Consider the following 21,668-nt stretch of genomic DNA (forward strand, 5'->3'; position numbering starts at 1 on the left):
CAAACATCATTGACCGTAATTAAATTGTACTTTAAATCAATGAAAAGAACATCCTGGTAAACAGTATAGAGGTTAGGTTCGCAAGTGAATTTGATATACATACGTATTTATCTCTTCTAGTAAACATTTTTGCAGCGACGTATCATTTATTCTATGGTAGTTTTCAGCCCAATTAACCTAATATCCTCAGTTCTTTTCACATCGCCTACATATGGCTCTTAAGAAGTTAAGGAGTTACCTCCTCAAGTCATGGTCTCAACTTGTTCCCCCACTATAAAAAAAAAACTTCCAAGATGCGAAGTTTGATTCTATAATTGGAACTAATAATGGACTTGGATGAAACAGACGAGATTGGTTGGACCTATAATAAATGCCTAGATAACAAAATTATATTCAAAGTTCAGGAATTATTTGTTCAGAAATCAAAACAACAGACTGCTCATCGAATATACAATTTATTATACATCAATTACATATATATATATATTTTTACATAATTCCTTTTTATTCCTTAAGGAAAGTTGAGATTCAAAGATAGGCTACAGGTAATGCACTGTAGGAAGCTGAAAGGTAAGGGGCAGAGTATGCTGAAGCGTAGTAAGGTGCAGCGTAGTATGGTGAAGAAACGTAAGGTGCAGCGTAGTAGGGAGCGGCAGCTACATATGGTGAAGTAGCCACAAGAGGCAGTCCTCTCTTGTCCCTCTGCTGTTGCGCTCCGCTCACCATGCAAGCGATGGCCAAAACTACCAACTGTTAACAAAAATTAGAAACTATGGATTATAATTGAATTGTTGATTGAAAGAAATATAAAAAGTTCTTATGAAAAGTGATGGTATCACCAAATCCTTAATATAAGAAAATATAAAGACGTCCCGAAAATATTTCCAACCAGGATCAGGAATTGACTCATTTTGTATGTTTACAGGATTTTACTTTCATTTGCAAGGATTCTGAGTAAATTGTCTTAGTAGAAAACGTTTCTTATTGGCATTCTTTGATAAGCACCTATCCAAAGATCGCTTTTAATCGGTTTGCAATTAAATATTTCTGAGGAACTCACTCTGAGAAATTATTTTCTGATTGCCTGAATTTTACTGATCCGGGCTGCCATAGTTTTACACTGCTTAATGCATAGCGAGTTTTACTCTCTTATTACCCACTTAATTAATCCATTTCCAAAATGAAAACTGATCAAAATAGTAGAAATCACGCTGTAGAAAGTTACGGTAAAAACCACCCATTGCGAAAGCAACCATGAATTTCTTACTAATTCAGCATTAAAAGTCAGTTTTTTGATTTTATTAGACAACTTGTATAAAATAGGACGAGAAAATCTAACAAAAAGTAGGTTATTGTCTACGAATCTGTGATCTGTATAAAAGGCCCCAAGTATGATACAATATCGACGGGTCAAGATAGTGACTAATCGCATCCGCTTATCCAGCTTGTATGTGCTTAAAACTTGATTCGAGCTATAGTCCAGAAAAAGATTTTGATTTTAAAATTTTTAAAATTAATGCACAATATAATAACGTTAGAGAATATATTAAAAGATTTTTATTTTAAAATTCTTAAAATTAATGCACAATATAATAACGTTAGAGAATATATTAAAAGATTTTATCTACCTCCAATCATCTATCGTGTAAGGAGGAAACAACTTCAGAAAAATTAAGTAAACTATTTTTTTCTCTGCATAAATTCAAAAACAAATATTCCATCATGTTATATTTAACTAAATTGAAACTTTTTCGGTAATGCATCTGTTAGCAAAAGATGATTGCCTGACCTAACACAAAATGTTTGGACATAATACACAAAACTTTAAATAAGCTACATGTAAGTATTCGACACAAAATTCTCTAGGTAAAAAAAATAAATAAAGAATAAGATAAAATAAAGTAATACATCATTACAACAGTGAGAAATTGTACAGCTTAAGAGAAGGAAGGCAATGGACTTTCTTAAAAACTAATACTGCAACATCTTGACTTTGAAGGTGTTGCAACATTGTAATTTTACATTTTCCCATTTTTGGAAAGTTGGCAATGTATCTTAGTGAATAATGCAGAAAACAAACTAATTTGAAAACATAATACAATTAAGTGAAATAATTGGGCACTTTTCACGCCTTGAAATCAAACGGAAAGAAACGAGAACTTTACAGTTCAATGTTCTCACTCTGCATCACAACAGAAATAATTTTTAGATTAACACGAAAAATGTTATCTCAGCTTCTTTGTTAGGAGCAATTTGTCTGATAAATTTTACACAGCCGATGCACATATAAATTCAACTCTACATTAGTAAACACGTATTCATAAATTTAAAATTCAAGGTAATGTGGTTTAATAAATAATTACTTACGGCGATAACTTTCATTGTTACTTGTTTGTAGTCGTGTACAGTTGATACTACAATTGCTGATTGTACTAATTGTTAGGAGCTGTCGCACACCTTTATATACCAAAACACTTGCTGACCAATTGGTATTCATCCTGTACCATATTGTCGCTCACGTCTGCCAGGACTTACACAACTATGTCGAGGTCCCAACTTAAAAATCGAAAGTGAGTATAGTCCTAATTCTGTTCTTAGTTCAAAAGAAATACAATGACCTTATTGAAGCAAGAATTAGATACTCATCCTATATCTACCTAGAACAGAGATTAAATTTGTATAAACTGTTTAGAGATGTATATTACTCGAAAAAAATTGAAATTGCTATAAAATGTACAAATTAATTTAACAAAATGCAAGATCCCTAGCTATTAAAATCCTCTGGCTCCACTGGGAGGGAGAAGATTAACTGTGCAAAAGGGAGCAGAGATTACGAATTAATCAAGATCGTGATAGAATTGAAAAGATAGAGCTATTTTTATTCATCATCAAATTGATGGTGATAGATTGAAGGCATAGAGGTCAAAAATAAACTCTCTTCGATGATCTTATCTTTAGCAATTGATAGGGTTATTAGCGTGCTTAAGTCTGTATCCTAAAAATGGGAATGTCTAAAAATGAACTGAATCTTGCGGAACTACTCGGTTAACTTTCCTTAATTGAGAAATTTGATGGTTGCAGCATAATATTTACTTTCTAGCAGGCCCTCCTTTGATACTAAGAAATTCAATTTGTAAAAACCATGGTTGACATATAATATTTACTTACAGAATTATTTTGTTATAGGAAAGCGAGCTATTCTTTACCTTTCACATTTTCCAATAATTTCGAGAAAACAGGCATCAGAGTAAAGTGCAAACTAACATTACAAAAACCACTAAACCATCCAACATATTCTCCACGATCAGAAACGAGACTTAACAAACTATGTAACCTTTTCCTGAAATTTGGCCTTTAAAAAAGTATAATTTAGTAGCTGAATAAAGAAAAACATTCAAGTTAAAAAAAGTCTATTTATTTACATACCTATTTTAGATAGACTTAGTTTTTATATTTTATATTTAATGTTATTAAAAACATATATTTGTGAATGAATTAAATGAAAAAAGAAGTGCTTAAAAATCGATTAAAACTGAAGAAAAAAAATTCGAGCAGAAAACGTAAAAATGAAAAGTTAGTTTTTAAAAAATCCGTCAGAGGGCGCCACTAAGCAGAAAGATTAAAAAGTAGTTCAAATATTCGCCATCAGATAGCACTATTGTGACCTTTCTATGTATACGTTAACTCAAATTCTAGTCAGTACGACTTGAGTGTTAAGGGGGATGAGAACGCTTGTTACTCCAAACATATATTTTCTAGTCTGACATGATCACCTCTCTCTCCAAAAATGACCATAAAATGTCTTGTATAGGGGTAATGTCGGTAGAGAGATGTGTTCACCTCGACGGTCGGAAGGCGAATATTCAAGTGTCTTATATAAGGGTAAAGTCGGAAGAGATGTGTTCGCCTCGACGGTCGGAAGGAGAATATTCGCCTCACCCGTCCCACCCCAGCGGCGAATTTGTTTATATAAGGAAAAAAACAACATGGTGGCGCGTCATATCACCATGACAACAACCACCGTTAGTTCCACCAGTTGCCACTAGATCGCTCGCGCTGCTCTGTTTTACCACTTGTAACGTTGCCTACTTCTATCTTCACACTCTCTAGACTCTGTCAGCCATTTTTATTTTATTTTTTTTAGAGGTTTTTCTTTGTATTTCTTCGGACTTTATTCATTATTTTTAGATTAATACAATATTATCAATTATTTTTGTTTTATTTTTAATTTTTTCATATTAATTAATAAGTTGAAAGGAAAAATAAATACAATATTATTATTAATTTATTTATCTTTTAAATTATTTATACACTTCATTATAATTTAATTTTCATTAATTTATTTATCTTTTAAATTATTTATACACTTCATTATAATTTAATTTTCATTAATTTTCAACAAAATATTTTTTGAATAAATGAACAAAAATTCTGATGTTTAATTTTTAATTCAAATTAAAATTTTCCTTCAACTAAAATTAAAACTTTTTTCAGATACAAGATTTAAATAATATAAAGTTTGAGGTTTTTGTTTAATTACGTTGAACGTATTAAATAATAGTTAAAATACCTGAAGTACAGTTCCGCAGATGGAGTGTAGATAGATTCCCTTGTTTAATCTATTATTGGAAAAAGAATGGATGCGAATCAACTCATATTTACAGTTGTGCAGCTAGAAGTATAGTGGTATACCCTTAAAAATAATAATTTTAGGTGAAAGCTGAGCATAATAGGGATGAAAGTTAACAAAAGGTTGAAGATTGTCTTATCTTCTTTATACACCAGAATTGACTTGATGAGAATCACCTAATACTATAGGCGTGCTGCTGACTGTAAAGCAAGGTAGATTATTTCAACATCATTTCCAGATGAAAGTTGAGTATCACTAAGCTGCAACCTGGCAAAGTGTTGCACTAGATATAGATAAAAAGCTCATTTCAGCAAGCAATACGACAAAAATCAAACTTATAGTTCTTACTTTATAGTACGTTGTATGCTTTTAACCAAATATACAGTAACTTATTATAAAAAAAATAAAAATTAAGCTGCTTAATAGATTTTGCATTTTTAAGATTTAACTAGGCTAAAGCAAAGTATTAACGAAGTAACGATACTTTGTGCAATAAGATTAGATATTTTGGCATTCATAATTTATACAACAAATTTAAGTTACCTTTGTGAATCAGTAAAGATAGCTCAACTCTCTCTCTCTGTTTGGAACGAAATAATAACTAAATAACTCGTGTTCGAGTTATAGTTAATTTTCGCTACTTTTATTTTATTTTTAATGGACATGGCTTTGTGTTAGTATTTATCAAATTCTTTCTATGATGTTCATACGTCTTTCTTTTCTTACATATGTAACAGTATTTTTTGTTAATACTATCCGTTTAGCGATTGTGGCTGATAAAATAGTTCCAAATTCAAATTTTAAAACAATTGTGTTTATTATTTAAGTCATTTTACTACATTATGTTATCATTAATATTGTTTAGTATTTATTAGATGTCGCTTTTCCCTAATTAAGTGACTTCATTAAAAGGATAAACACCAAATAAACAAATACCCACGCCTTTTATTTCAAGTTGTATTATTTATTTAGAAATAGCACTTATATTCCCGTTCCAGCAAAATGAACTAAAAACTGCTTAAACTATTTAAAAAATAATTTCAAATATCTGTTGAACAATTAGTTAACAATGAAATAAAAACGACCGTAAATTTAAATTACATTAATAAAAAATTTACTTGATATTCTGATGCAAGCTTTTTTTGTTTTTGCCAAACTAAAACCAAATCTGATCACAAATTTCAAGATTTACTTAAAATAAAATATAAATTTATAAACAAAGAGATATAATGTATTTGACATTTTACCACTTCAGGTCACAACCAACATCAGTTCGCTTTATGATTTGCTTTTTTCTTGATTTTTCTCTTGCTCCTTTCACGCTTCATGATGGACTCCACTTTAGTTTTGTATATTTAAATCTCTATGAAATGAGATATTTATATAAGATTTGTATTCAAAGCAAAATTTAAGTAGTTTTCATCTTTGATGTAAATAGTCTAGAGATTCTACATAGTACAAATTTATCGCTTAATTTCACAATATTAGTGGTGAATCATGTGTCACCACCTTACAGTCACTAGATTTACCCAGTTCATTTTTTCGAAATCGTGTCCTTGAAAATTCCTTAATTTGAGCAATAAGTTTTATTTATGTAAACTAATCACTAACCATGTGAAACGAAAACGACTTCCATATTTAAAGCCAATGCTCAGTTTTTATCAACATTACTCTGCTTTAAATGATAATTTATAAAATGCACCGTTTTCGCACAGAACTTGTACTTGGATTGTACTATAAATCTTTTTAATGTGAAAAACAATGAATGAAAAATCCCGGTAGACCTTCTAATAAATATTTTTAAATGTAGAAAAAAAAATGCAGAACTAAAGGAACGAATTTTTGCTCTAAAAGTGGAAATCAATCCTAAAATACCGAAAGCTTTTTAGGCGCACATTTTTCTATCAGTTAGGATGCCAAAAGTGAACTCAACGAAGAGTAGCAGTAGATCTGTCAAATTCTTTTAAAAAAAATAACCAAATACGTTCAGAATAACCAAGAAAATTTTATTATTTTTTTTAAATACTATTATATATTATTTTTTAAGAAGAGCGTGTGAATTAGTCGAATATAGTTTTAACGGCGCAGGTATTTTTTGGAACGTCTCAAATAAAGTTGAAATTAGCTCTCTTCAAGATTCAATTTCTGCAGCTATAATTTATAGTTGCAATGAGATATTCGTTTTCACTCATCAATATAATTTCCACGAGGAACATTTCACACTGACATCTTAATACAAGTCCTCGATTAACAAGTTATTATCCAGTAAAAACGCAAGTAAAAACTAATTCTAGAAATCTGTGCTGAATAAAAAATCAATTCCTAAATTCAAAGTTTTACTCAAGAAAAAGTAAAGCATTGGAAATCTTTATGATGCATGAAAGGAAAAATCCACAATTCCTTTAAGTTTCAGTAGGTACATTAAGGACAATAGAATGATTTTAACAAACTTGAAGAATACAAGTTGTTACAGATTTGATTTTATCAATGTGACCTTATAATTAATATTTTAATATACAAAAATACTCTTGAATAAATTGCAAGTTTTTTCTTGTACCATATTAAATTTTTAAAAAACAATATTTCTAACAATAACGACAGATTTGAGTTTTTAGTGTTTTACAATAAGATGTTAATATAACAATATATAATTAATAAAAATGAAAAATGCTGCCCTCTATAACGAAAATGGTCCAATTATAAGAAAATTTCAAATATAAAGGAGAATTTGTTATTTCTAAAATTACAAATATAAGTTGAAGATATTATAAAGCTACCAGCCAATGTGGTTTTCGCAGTTTGCTGTTAAACTTTAAGTTCACTTCAAGAAAAATATAGTAGTGAGAGAGAGCTGATAGCAGCATTTTTTCCAAAGGTATTGGCTAGAAAGTCTTAAAAGCAGGTAGAATCTCGCAGAAATAAAAATATAATATAAATATATAAGAATATAAAATAAAACCTAATTATTCTTTTAAGCCATTGAAGTCTGAGATATACAACAGTTACTGTTTAATGAGCTGTCGGTTTCCTAGACTCTTCTTAACTGTACGCATGGCCGCAAATGTTCTCTTCAAAAGAGTATAGGGTTGTTTATTTGAATGATGCGAGTGTGAAAGCATTCCCTCTAGAGGAATTTGTGGAAAATCCACTTTTGCTTTTATTGCTTTATTTAATAAAGCAGATTCTCTGGAGGAAACTCCCTCGCTGATAAGAGACGCTTGAGAATATTTGAGGGATTGGTCATAAACATCACTCAAAAAGGATATGAATTTTAAGAATATGTAGAAAGCATAGTGATTATAGCATCACTGTATTTCTTGGCGGTCTCAGGCTGATATTTGAGAATTTTTGAGCTTTTAATATAATTAACAAAAACAAATTCTCATTTATACCCGAACCATTCTTCTTTAAAACATAATGCAAATATTCTGTATCAAGTTTTTATATTATTATACCAAATTGTAAAAAACATCCATTAAATCACAATTATTGAAAAGTACTTATATCACAAAATTTCATACAACAAAAAATTCCATAATTTTAAATGAAAAGTGAAAATTCAGGAAAAAAGAAGCATTTTTAATGTTAACATATTATAGTTTATTTATAAATTGTTTAAAGTGAATATAAATAGCAATGTAAACAAAATAAAAGTTAAAGCAGGATATTAAAATTTTTGGCAGTGCCTAAGTAATTTATGTTAATATCTCCTCAACAACCAGATAGATCGGCAAATGTTTCCAACATTTCATCAGCAATAGTCTTATAACGCTCCTTTTCAGACACCAATTCATCTGCAAATCATGTAAATATATTTCACTTTTCATCTGTTTAAGTTGTGTGAAGAGCAAAAAATAAAAATAAATAAATAATTGCATATCAAATAAATTAAGTAATAAAGACATAAGTACTTGAAATACTAGGATGTCAGCAATGTTCCAGCTATCTTCAGGTTCTGGTTACATGCAAAGGGCTGTGTGATATCCAAAAATCTACACATGCTTGTGCAATAATACTAAATATGTGTATTCTTGGCAGAAAATGATAATAAAAAATATGTACATAATAAAAATAAATAAGTAAGCAAGAGGATATTAAAATATTTTACATGTTAAATATTATTCATTTTTATTTAATCATAATTTAAGATACATAAATTTAATAAAATTAATGTTTATAATATTTATTGATTTACAATGAAAGTAAAGGTTCAAAGAGGTAACTGTCACATGAATATAATAAAATTAAAATAATTTATTTAAAAAAATAAGATTCTATTTGATAAGTGTAATGAAAAAATATTTTATCTCTCAACTGCAAAATTAAATATTTTATATTTATGGAAAAATAAGTATAGAAATTTGTTCTTTCATTTATTTTATATGAAATATTATTTGAGTTATTGATAAAATTTGGTTTGTGAAGCTTTCAATATTATATTTTTATTTAGTTGGTTGTAAAAAATATATTTAACCAACAAGTTCGGAGAAAGTCTGGTCGAGATCGTCGCAGATGTATTTGTATTTCTCCTTCTCGTGGACCAACTCGTCTGTAAATTGGTAAAAACAAAAACAAAAATATGGAAATGTTCAAAATTACAAAAATAAAATACCTTTAAAAATTGAATATTCACAAAACAAAAAAATTGATCTTTTATACCTAATTTGACCTGTGAATTGTGTTATTTGATGGAATTTATTATAACGCATTTAATAAATGAGGTAACTAATTAATTTGTTAAGAAACCGAAAGGGAAAAATTATTCAAATCATTTCTATTTTAAGCTAGGGTACTTGCTTAAACTGCTCTCAAAATATGCGCAATTAGGTATTCTTTATTCTTTATTGACGACGACATAAACAGTCTAACTGCCCTGTTAGAGTTTACTTTCATATATTTATGGAAAAATAGTACTGGAGTGAATTTTTAGTTATTTATTTAAAATACTGGATCTGACAAAAGGAAACAATTATTTAGAACAACTGCACCCCACAAATCGCCGCGAGGATTTTGATATTGTAATGATCTAGAGATAATCCTGCTACTTTTTAACTGCTTCTCAAATTACCATAATTTTTTGAGATCAGGATGCGAAAAGATAAAAATTTGAGTTCAAAGTACCTTAGCAAGTAAGCACCGTAAAATGCAAAGAATGATTGGCTCAATGACTGGCTTCTCAAAAATCGCCATTAACACTTCAATTGTTCAATAAAAGTAAAATTCGGAAAGATAATTATGGCTCATTAATGGCCAAGAGGTTCTGGTCTAAAAGACATCTTTTCATCACACATTAGCGACCGTTTCGCAGTACATTGTGTTTCTGAAATTTCTGCTACACTGTGGATGGATTGCAGCACTTCCTCTGGCTTTACGTTTTCTATTCTCATGGAGCTTCCTAAATTCTAAAGCTTAGGATGAAAAACCTATATCCTCAAGATAGGGTTAAATACAAATCAATTAGATATAAAATACCATTTACAAATGTGCATTATGACAAAAAATTAAAATAAAGAAAATTATAGTTTAACTATATTTCACGGATTAATCAACCCAGAGCACTGACCTATTTTTTTTAAGTTTTTTTTTTTGTATTTTACTTCCACTTATCTAAAAAAATTTTAAAAGTTCTATTATGTAACAGAATATTAGCGTAATCCATCACTACCTTTAAAGTGTTATTGGCGATATAGCCGCTTAGTGAGGAAAATTAATTGATGAGTGATGAATAAGGAACGAATTGATAATAGAGGTAATTTGGCTCAGCCGTTTCATTTTTCATTTTTTTAATCAAATCTTCAGCAACTTTCTGACCTCAAGTACAAGATTTGCCAACATTTTTATGAATGTGTGACTATTGAACGAGAATTGACCTAATCATTATATTTTGCTTTCTCGATAAATATTACATTTTTTCTACAACAGATAAAATAATGAAGAAATAATAGGTGTATAAAGTTTGCAAATTATTTGCGAACAAAATGATTTCAATGCCACTTTAAGATCGTTACTATAAGGAAGATTGTAAGAAGAATGAAAGATTACTGATATGTGAATTTTTAGAATAATGTTGCACTTTTATTTATATCTTTTACAGATCGTTCTTAAATAAAACAAATTTTACTATATGCAACTTAAACATTTTACCCCAATTATAACAGTGGTTTAAACATAATTGGGCGTGCCAATGATCGCTTTGAATCTTAAAAGAAAAGAATGTCATTAATTATGCCATTAAGAATGTCTTAAAGAAAAAAAGTAAAAGAATGTCAATTGTTAGGAGAGTAGTGGAAATACGAGTATACAACTGTTGTAGAAAAAAAAGTTTTTTTAAATGTTCATAAATGATCACATAATTAATTCATCACTCCTCATCATATTAATTTATTAAAATAATTACTCTCTAAAATAGCTAGCTACAATCAAATATTTTCTTTCAATAAACTTTAAATTAATTAACTTGTTACAAGTGATGTCTGTGAGAAAGATGGCGGGTGAAAGTATTATCTTGAAGTAAAGGTACCTAATTTAATACGAATATTTTAATCTGCTGTGGGATTGGCCATATAATGTTAACATTGAAGAGTCAGGCATAAGACTAAAATAAGATGGTTGCTATTTATTTCAAAAACAGAAATAGGGCAGGGTGTAAACGTAATCCCCTTTGACTTTCCATTTCCAGAAGCCTGTACAGCTCACTGTCCAATGTTGGGCATGTGGTCTGTAGGAACACTGTCCTTAGACCTATGTTGCTTGAGAAGGTTCCGTCTCAATGATCTAAGATGAGGCGCCTCAAGAAAAAATAAAAATAACTTCTGTTCTAGACAATTTTGGAGTAATTGTTTCAAAAATTACTTTCAATAATAACTACCATTGGGACCTAATCTTCCTTTACAAATTAATCGCCATTAGAGCTTTTCATTTAAAATGTAATTCAAACAACTAGCTTTATAATTAAGTAAAAGTACTTTGATATTTAATATTTTTTGATTGTAGCTTTTGTAGCAGCCCCTATACAATTTGCAAAGCCAAATACTGCACACTATTATGCGTTTTAAAGATATAAAATAATAATTAAAAAAAAAAATTCTATAAAAATGAAGCGTTTTTAAAGTAAGGAAAAACCAAATTAATTAACAGTTACTGGAAAAATTCTGCGCAAGGCGACTGCTACAATATTACAAAACTGAAAAGCTTGTTGCTAATTTCAAAAGTGTTAAACTGAAATGATATAATAAACTTAAAACTTAATTTAGTAAACTACAATTCAAAAGTAGTGGTGAGGAAGCAGATTCTACAATCGAGGGCAGAGAATTGAGAATGGGTTCTTTCCCTATGTATATCCACCTCTTTGATTGTCTAACTGGTTGATAGATAAGCAGTCCATATCTTAATAATACTAAATAAAACTAATATTAAATTAATTCAACGCATCAATAATGCGATTTGCTATCGTAAAAATTCTTTTTACTCGTCTTTTTGTATTACAATTTATTTATTTATTTATCTCTCTTAGTCCACAAAAATTGAGAACTGATATGAAAATATATTACAATTTTCGTGAACTTGAGGTTTTCTGAAATTTGAGTACCTCTAAAGTCAACTACGTAGATTAAAAAACTTGATGTTGAATCCAATTCAAAATTTAATTGTTTAAAGTAAAATCAGAGATTGTAATTTATTTGCTTTTTATTTATACAGAACTCCTGTTAGAATTCTAAATTAATGTCCACGCATTTGTTAAAATTACATTCTAAAAGAAGTCGATGATTCATAAAATAATTGAATTAAGCCTACTATATGGGTCAGTATCTAGCAGTAATTAAAATACGCCTACATATTTTTCTCTTTTTACATTAGGTATTTGTTTTAGATTTAATTTTAACGGTGGACTCGGGTGGATGATTATTTCGAGCAGTGTTCTGGCTTACAATTTATCCAGTATGTTTTTAACACTGCTATCATAAATTAATAGAAACAATACATTTAAATGATGAGAATCTGGGCAAGAATCCTCATGCTCAATTTAAATGTAACGTGGACCTCAGGATAATGTAGTATGTAATCAACATGTAATGTACTTTGAAATTTTAAATTTCATATTAAATTTTTTTAGTAAGACAAAAACAAACTGCGGGGAAAATTGAGAAGTTTTCCTTTTTCAAACTTTTCTCACAAAGGTCAAATAACCGATGCAAATTGTAAAACTCATCTTTTGTTTTCTAAATGAGAGCGAATATTAGGTCACGATGTGTGGGGCTAAAGCTAAGGTTACTGAATTATATACCAATTTCAATATTAACTGGTAAGCTTGGTTGGAAACCTCCATTTTACATTTCGGTTGAATTCTGTTTCAAGCAGTTAAGATTAATCTCTTGTTTGTTAAAGATGGTTTTGCGCATTTATCAAGTAGCTATCAGTGACAGTAGCTAAGTGCATTTCTCTTTGTTGTTATCACTTCACAATATGGCTGTCGTGAACTACCAATTAAAAAAAAAAAATTATCCCAAAATTTCCGTTACCGAAAAAATTTCGAAAATAAAAACCGAAAAAGAAAAAAGGTAACTGCCAACCTAATTTTAAATAAAAAAGCTGGAATCTTTTCAAGATGTGTAGTAATAATTTTACACCAAAAGCTGCACATGTAGCCCGTATAACTAAATCAAACTACTTTCTTTTGGCACAAGTCAAACCCTTAATTCTCAATATGTTAACAGCCCGTTTCTTTTTTTAATCATAATAAAAAATCAAAAATAAAGGAAAACATTAAATAAAAATAAAAAAAAATATTACCATTCAATGGCAGCATTTTATTGACCTTTTTAAATTCATGTATAATATTTCAATAATATAGGAATAGTAAATACAAATTCTAATTGGGATTCAAAAAATAAAAAGGAACCTACAAGAAATAAAACTGTACAAATAAAATAGCAATCAAGAAAATAAATATTGTAAATAAAAAAAATATATATATATATATTTTTAATAGAATCCCTTCACTGCACTGTATTTTTTTTACAATAAATTATTTAAACGAATCTGGAATATACAATTGTCATTTCTAAATTTATATATTTTAAATTTTCTTTTTAAAGATATCAGAATGAAATTTTTTATTTTAAATTAAAAAGCTATTTGCACCATCATAAAGTTAGTTAGAATGTGTTAATATTATATATTTTATTTATTAATTTGGCTAAATTTATTTTGAAAAAAATTATTATTAGAAAGTAAAAACTAAGGAAGCCTTAAATGTACAATGTAGGGGCTGAGAAAGAAAATATCAATGTTCAGCCCTTTTTTGAAAAAGTCAACAAAAGAAGCCTTTTTTTTGTTAGTAATACTTTCGGAATAAAAAGAAAATAGAGAGAGAGAAAAGATGGTGTAAATAAGACCATAATAATAACCTGTAAATAAACCGCACATAACCCCCAACTTAATCAATTTGAAGATTTATACAACTCAGAAGTTTGATATACAAACATATAAAGCTTTTTCTTTTTTTTTTATGCTAGGCATAAGTTCCATTGTGTTTTTAACTTGTTTGAAAGAAAAATAAAGTAATAAGTAATAAGTAAAGGTGAAGTGCGTGCATACATTAAACAAAACAAAACAAAATTAAAAAATAAATAATAAGCGACTAAATTTGTGATACTGCTTGATGGCACACACATACAACTTTGCATTAAAAGAATAATATATATTTGCAAATAAAAATTAGAAAATTAAAACAAAAACAGGGCCTTTTTCAATTTTTTTAAAATTAGAAAGAATTTTTTTAGATTAGTAGCCATATAATTCTACAAAGGCCAAATCCAATCCATCTCCAATGTCTTTGTATTTCTCCTTCTCGATGACCAATTCATCTGTAAAGAAAATTTAATAATGGTAAAGTTTTCACAAGTTTTGGGTACACTGAAAGGGTTTTTAGGAATGTTTGAAGGTTTTTTAAAAAATAAATTAATCGAGAACTTCTCTTAAAAAATGAAAAATAAAAAAATAAAAAGAAAAAAGATGAAGAAATAGTGGGGTATTGCAAAAATAACCATGCAAAAAACAACAATTCCAAAAGAATGAAAAAATCTCAGAAACGTTTGAATCTGATTTTTTAAAAAAATGACAATTTATGCTGGTTTTGATTAATCAAAAAATTTTTTTTATAGTTAGTCAAAATTATAAGAATATATAAAAAATAACAAATGACAAAAATATAAATTGTGGAAAATTTAAAAAAAACTAAGGTTTTACGTTTGTAACAATATAGTAAAAAAGCAAATTATATAGGATGGACATGTTAGGGAAGAATTTAATGAAAAGGAACAGTACACTGAAGTAAATAAGAATTTGGTGACTTGAATTTTAGTCAATTAGAAACTATATATTCTGCTTTCACACTTAAAAAAATAAAATGAACCGAAGTCCACATGCCATTTACTAATACATATTATATTTTCATCAACTTTTTTCTCAAAATCTAATTAATCTATGTTGTTGTGGATCTACCGGACAGTTTTAAAAAGCGTTCTTCAAAATATTTCCTACGAAAAGCGGATTTACTTCAACGATCCTCACAAAACAAATAATCGATTGAATCAGGCCAACCAGTTGTCCCATTTACCGGTGAAATACTGAAAACTGTGAGGAGGAAATACGTGTGTGTCTATCAATTTGATTATATCCGAACAACTAACTGCTCAGTAATGAAGCATAACATAAACTCGATTTGAACTAAAAAATATAAAAATATAAGGGATTACATTATAGAATGTAGGCCAAAAATTCGAGAAGTTTGCAAGGGGAATAAAGAACCAATTGTTAAATTTTAAGAAACGCAAGAATATATAATATATCTCAGTAATCCGAATTGTTAGTTAACAATTTTAACTTTTCAACTTTTTTGTGCACTGGCAATGACGCATGGAGCCAAAACACGAATAATTTTAAATGAATAAATAACGTAAGTTAATTGGTCGTGTCATTTGTTTAACATAACCCCTTCCCACCAATAAAGTAATTTAAACAAAAAAGGTTGATAAATTACAACAAAAAGTCAAAATTGGAGTAATACTCATCGAAAACACGAGTCATTTTTTATTTTTAAGTAAACTAATAATCTGCAGTTGACATAGAACTGATTTATGGATGGCCTCTGACAATTATTTATCTCTTTAACAAAAACTTACAGTTTAAAAAGTTAAGTATAAGGGTTGATTAAACGCCAAAAGGTACACAAATCAGCAAGTACCCAACATTTCATTAATATTTCATTGATATTATTTTAAGTAATTTTACTACATTAATTTTCATTAATATTTTTTTGAATTTATTAGATGTTTCACAGACCCTTATGCTGGCCATTTTCATCTACAATATATTTGTTCAAGTAGAACACCATTAGATGTTTCACAGACCCTTATGCTGGCCATTTTCATCTACAATATATTTGTTCAAGTAGAACACCATTTAACTTAGATTGACTGTAATATCTAATCAACAAACTATTAATCACAGGTTAAAAAGAAACACTTTATTAAAAAAAATATGAGGCTAGAAAATTCAAAAACTTTTTTAAAAAAATGCTCACACCAACATTCATCAATGATTTTGTTTATTTTATTTATTTATTTTTATTTCTTAAATAAAAATCGTCGGTTTAAGTTCATTCTTCGATTAAAGTAATTGTTACTTTATGTAGTAGTCAAACGTTTGTAATTATGGCTAATTTGTTAACCGCAAAAGGCCAAAAAAAAAAAAAAAAAAAAAAAAAAAAAAAAAAAAAAAAAACGTTTGTAATAATAGGTAATAATTATCTGGCTTTATCGCAAATAATATAGTTTCCTTCAATTACATTCTCAATCTAGGTATTCTTCCCACAGTGTTATATATTTGGAATATAAGATAAATAAGATATGCATATTTTTATGACAGCTAACATAATTATTCCAGTATTTTACTATAAGTAAAATTAGAGGGACTAAATTAAATTACAATTGAGAAATGAATAATTATTGTTGAATAATTTACTTGATATTACCTACGCGTTATTTGTGCTCACAAATACTTCGGAAAGACGAATTCTAGACTGAAATATTGTTTTAAATCCGTGATTCAAATTTAAATAGTAGCCGACTCTACCTTAGTCTTTTTCTACTTTAACGTGCATGTACATACTCGTACATACATGTGACTACTCAGAATAAAGAGCATAATAAAGATAAATCAGAAGAATAATTTGGAATAAAGCTAAAATAAAGTACCTATTTAATTATGAATATATAATATACATTTTATCATAATTATAACAAAAAAATAAAATATTATGAATGAACAAAGGGAAGGGATTAGCTATGCGGTTAGCGTATTGGATTCCCACGAGGAGGTTCCGGGTTCGAATCCAGCTGCAGACCCTTAGATTTTCTCTTCCTAAGAGCTTCTTACAGCTCACTGTCCAGGTGATGGACAGTGTTGTCTGTAACGAGAGAACACTGTCCGGAGGCCGGCAGTGCACTGAAAAAAGCTCCGGGCGCCAATAACCTTAGATGCTGAAGCGACTTAAATCATAAAAAAAAAAGAAAAAGAAAATGAATGAACTGGCCAGCATAAGGGTCTGTGAAACATCTAATAAATTCAAAAAAATATTAATGAAAATTAATGTAGTAAAATTACTTAAAATAATATCAATGAAATATTAATGAAATGTTGGGTACTTGCTGATTTGTGTACCTTTTGGCGTTTAATCAACCCTTATACTTAACTTTTTAAACTGTAAGTTTTTGTTAAAGAGATTTTTGTACCTTTTGGATAGATTTTCCTTTTGTATGTTTTACAAAGTTACATATCTGCTTTACAGATTTTTTTAAAATTGGGAATAATAAATTTTAATTTTATCATTATAACCTGAAAAGGTGTTAAGTCGGAGTTACTACCACTGGTGAGATCTTTTTAAAGAATGATTATAATTGCGGTCCCCCAAACCATCCTCAATAACAATTTTTTTGAGAAAGCGTTTTGAATAAAATAGGAAGGTAATTTGTACGTAAATAGCAAAATTAAACTGCAATTTCAGTACTTCCCTTTAAGAGGAGTAAGGAAAATAAACTGCGATTATAGTACTTCTCCCTAAAAGGCGAAGAGGCAAAGATTTTGAATCGAACGACAATTCATTGATGTAAATCGGGTTCACTCATTGATAATTTTAACGATTGCAGTACTTCCTCTTAGTAGGTGTAAGAGCATGATAGCACTTCACAGCCACGTAGAGGAGCTTTAACCACTTCTTCTTGCTAAATTTTATCAAAATCGGACTAAACGTTATAGAAATATTGGTAAACATAGTTTTAGAAAAAGCCTAACTTGGGTGGGGCAAACTCCCCTCCTTATGAGGCACAGCGTCGAGACTTTAAAAGTGCAAATCTGTACAAAATTTCGATTCGAATGACACTTCATTCATGAAAATCGGTTCACGTTTCGATAATTTGAAACGATTGCTATACTTCCCCTTAACAAGTGTAAGAGCAGATCGTCGCTTTAATGTTACGTAGGGGAGCCCTAACCCTGTCATCCTACCAAATTTTATCAAAATCGGGCTAAGATTTACAGAGTAATTAATGATAATAATTTTGGAGGGGGCCTTACATAAAGGGGGCTAACTCCTCTCCCATTCCATGTAAAGCTTCCAGACCCCCAAAAGGCACATCTACATAACATTTCGACTCGAATGATACCTCATTCATGAAAATCGGTTCACGCGTTTAGGCGCTACGTTGTTTACAAAAAAGGTAACAACAACAACAACAACAACAACAAGAAGAAGAAGAAGAAGAACAAGAAGAACAAGAACAAGAACAATTTTTGAAAATGCCGTTTTTGCACATTTTCGGCAACTTTTTTCTCAAAATCTATCAGATCTAGGTTGTTGCAAAAAAATTGCAGTCATAAAGGAGGATTTGCCCTTTATTTTAAAGAAAATTTGGGAATTTTATCTTTTATAGAAAAAGAGAAAAAAATTGTCAAAGTTAGGTGTTTTTTAACGTTACGCTTTTTCGTGCAGTTTTTGATGATCAACCCTTATACAACTGTCCTACCGGACAGTTTTAATTCAAACAGTTCAATAAATATCCAAATATTGACGAATTTAGTAATTTTATTGATAATTCTATTCTTTTCTTTTTTTTTGTAGGGATTTATCTACTTCGAGAAATACACTGAAGTAGATTTTTTTAAAATAGAAATAAAAAAAACTACCACCAACTTTTTGTTGAGGATTTATTGCCTCTTACAAATATTAGAAAAACTGATTATTTAATCTCTCTTCTATAAGAAATAATTTTCATTAAAAACGACGAACAAAACCAAACTCTACTTATCAAATTGAATAAATACAACAGAAATATTTTTATCAAACAATGAGATGACTGGGATTTTTCTCTGGATAATTCTTTGGTAGTTTAAACTAACTATCAACTATTAAATGAACTACCAGATTTTAAATACAATTTCTTTGGAAAAATTTAGAAAACAATTTTATATTTTACCCTTAGCAAATCCTTGAAGAAAAGGGTTACATTAAAATAACTTTTTTAAACTAATTTTATGTGTACTGTTCCGTTAGAAGGTTAAGCTAAGGAATGAAATTGATATGAAACACTCCATATAAATTTTAAATTATGTTGGATTTTTAACTAACATTAAATTTCAGGCAAAAATTAATCGAATAAAAAGCCATCAACTATTGTGATCCAAAAGTTTCCGATAGGTTATAATAAACAAATGTGGATGCATGTTCCGAGGTCTTAGTTAGAAACTAAAAACGATTATCAATAGAAAAGATTTTTAAACTTAAGATGTAAAATTTAATCATTGGCGAATCCAATTTAGTGTTTTGCACGTTAATAACAAAAAAGAAGCCGAGACGAAGTGGAAAATCCTCGACAAGCTAATATCCTCTCATTTGATCATTCCTCTAAGTTAGACAAGCCACTTTTTGTCTCACGTAAAAGAAAACTGACTATACAAATAGACAATTAAAAGGCAAAAACAAATCTTTCAGCTATTAATTCAATAGTTGAAGGAGTGGTTAGGCCCACGCAAGGCTGGATAATATCGCTGTGATTTTATACGTCATAGAACGCGTTTTTTTTTTTTGTATCCCTAATCGGTTTCGGATTTTCATCCATCATCAGTTTGGTAAAGAGAATTTAACTTAAACTATGTTTAAAATAAAAAACAAAACACTGACTCACACTACACTTGCTGAATCACTGATTCCGGTTGAGAGAATGTAATTGCTTTACAAAGCAATTACAGGTCAGCAGCTGTTAAGGCCCAATGTAAACATACAATTTTTAACCTTCCTGCAAGTTTTTGTTTTGACAAAAATAATCCATTTTATAATAACCACTTTTTTTTTAACTTAGGGATTTTAAAACGAATGTTTTCTGTGTTAACTCGAAATCGAAAATCTGTGATGACACCAATACTTTCAATTACATTCATTTCATAAAGTAAAAATGTAAGCTTTTGTTTGGTTAGAAATTCAATTATTTAATTTCTTTAGAGATTCATTTTTTATACAAAAAATTTTGTACACAATTTACTACGAACATTCAGCAAGAGTATTGTGAGACAGGTTAAGTCAAATTTTCTACACCACACTGATCAATCTTCGATCATAGAATTAAGTCTGAAAATGACCAAGAATATAACAAAACGTACGTACTACGACGATAAAATCATTGATACTAAATTTAAAAAACTCCCCTCACAATATCAATACCCACTATTTATTTGTAATAAAGGAAGAAAATGTTTACCAATTACAATCAAAACTATTCAGATAAATGGTACAAGGGATTTTCAACTACGTATGCATCTCTCATAAAAGAAATAATATAAATTCAAAAGACTACGTATGTTACATTGCTAAAAATTTAGAGAATATTTGCTACAAAGAACCGTTTAGATTACTTCCTGACTTTAAGTGAAGTACATTTACATATATCTGTAAAATAACCTTCCACTAATAGAATAAGTATTAATGGTAAGATCATTTGCGCATGTAAAAGCACTCAATACGAAGGAATCAAAAAATAAAAATATAATTACATGTTGGATCAGCAATTCTGGATAATCCCGAATTTGTATCTGATAACAAGCTTCTTTTTTTTTAATTCAATAGCTAGAATTAATTCTGATTCTAGCATCGTAGAAATAAGCATGCTATTATATATGATAAACATTGAAACAATAACATTTCTCATTTAGACTAAAACAAATTCAGAAAACTAAGTATCCACGGAAATATTACAACATTAGAAGGAAGGAATAGGGGCAAAAACTGAAAATACTCAGACGTCTCATAGTCTGATAAGTCTTTGCTTCACTTTAGAGTGTACACAATCAAAAATTCCATGCTAAAATGGAGAACAGTGAAATTGTTGCTTAAAATTTGAGAAGATAACACTCTCGTGGGCTGCTGCAGAGCCTAATTTAAAAATATCTAAATTTAAAAAAAAATCCTTAAAAATGTATATTTTTTTATTAATTAAAGAAAAAAAAAACAAAAACCTTAGTAAGAATATGTCGAGGATTTCCTAGTTTTATTGAAAATTGAAATAATTTTTTGTAAATATTATAACAATAAGAAACTAACAAAACCTCACGTTTTTAATAACAACCTTTCGCTTTAATTAAATTAACTTTTTCTTATTCGCGCTTATTTCAGTTGGAAAGACGAAGACATTCGCAAAAGTTTTTTTAATACTCGTTTTCACAGCCTACATCCTGCGGCCCGTCGTCATCTAATACTCTACTCTTGTTGCACGCAAGTGCAACCAATTACTAGAGCAATCTTATTGGACATACTACCGTAATTACTAACAATAATTTCATTTCTTAACAGTAAATACTATTTTTAAACTAAATACATTTAAGGAGAAATTAAATGAAATTAAAATTAAAATAGCGTTAACTCAACATTTTCATTTACGTGACTGGAATATACACCAAAATTGAAATAAAATAAAATTTGATTTTCTTG

The 21,668-nt window shown here is 28.9% G+C and overlaps 2 protein-coding genes across 36 annotated transcripts in view; both read right to left on the minus strand.

The window, feature by feature from the left end:
- Window positions 1-442: 442 nt before the first annotated feature.
- On the minus strand, window positions 443-3,363 carry LOC141451169 (uncharacterized). Its single transcript, XM_074122356.1, has 3 exons — window positions 3,207-3,363; window positions 2,368-2,556; window positions 443-750 (listed from the first exon to the last, which is right to left on the minus strand). Exons 2-3 carry the CDS (start codon window positions 2,380-2,382, stop codon window positions 529-531), a joined length of 237 nt encoding a protein of 78 aa, XP_073978457.1. The 5' UTR covers window positions 2,383-2,556; window positions 3,207-3,363; the 3' UTR covers window positions 443-528.
- Window positions 3,364-5,422: 2,059 nt separating this feature from the next.
- Window positions 5,423-21,668, minus strand: part of Tm1 (tropomyosin 1) — a 67,260-nt gene continuing 51,014 nt past the window's right edge. For 27 of the 35 annotated variants that reach the window (XM_074122341.1, XM_074122340.1, XM_074122345.1 and 24 more), the window contains one exon: window positions 13,732-14,496. In XM_074122341.1, coding sequence (XP_073978442.1) covers window positions 14,493-14,496 — 4 coding nt within the window. In that variant the 3' untranslated portion in view covers window positions 13,732-14,492. Of the gene's footprint in view, window positions 8,425-8,741; window positions 9,180-13,731; window positions 14,497-21,668 lie in introns of those variants that run through there. The other 8 variants (XM_074122347.1, XM_074122333.1, XM_074122332.1 and 5 more) reach the window with 2 other exon arrangements.

Source organism: Rhodnius prolixus, unplaced genomic scaffold, assembly GCF_049639745.1.
Source record: "Rhodnius prolixus isolate KJV_2025 unplaced genomic scaffold, Rpr scaffold_8, whole genome shotgun sequence".
Lineage (NCBI taxonomy): Eukaryota > Metazoa > Arthropoda > Insecta > Hemiptera > Reduviidae > Rhodnius > Rhodnius prolixus.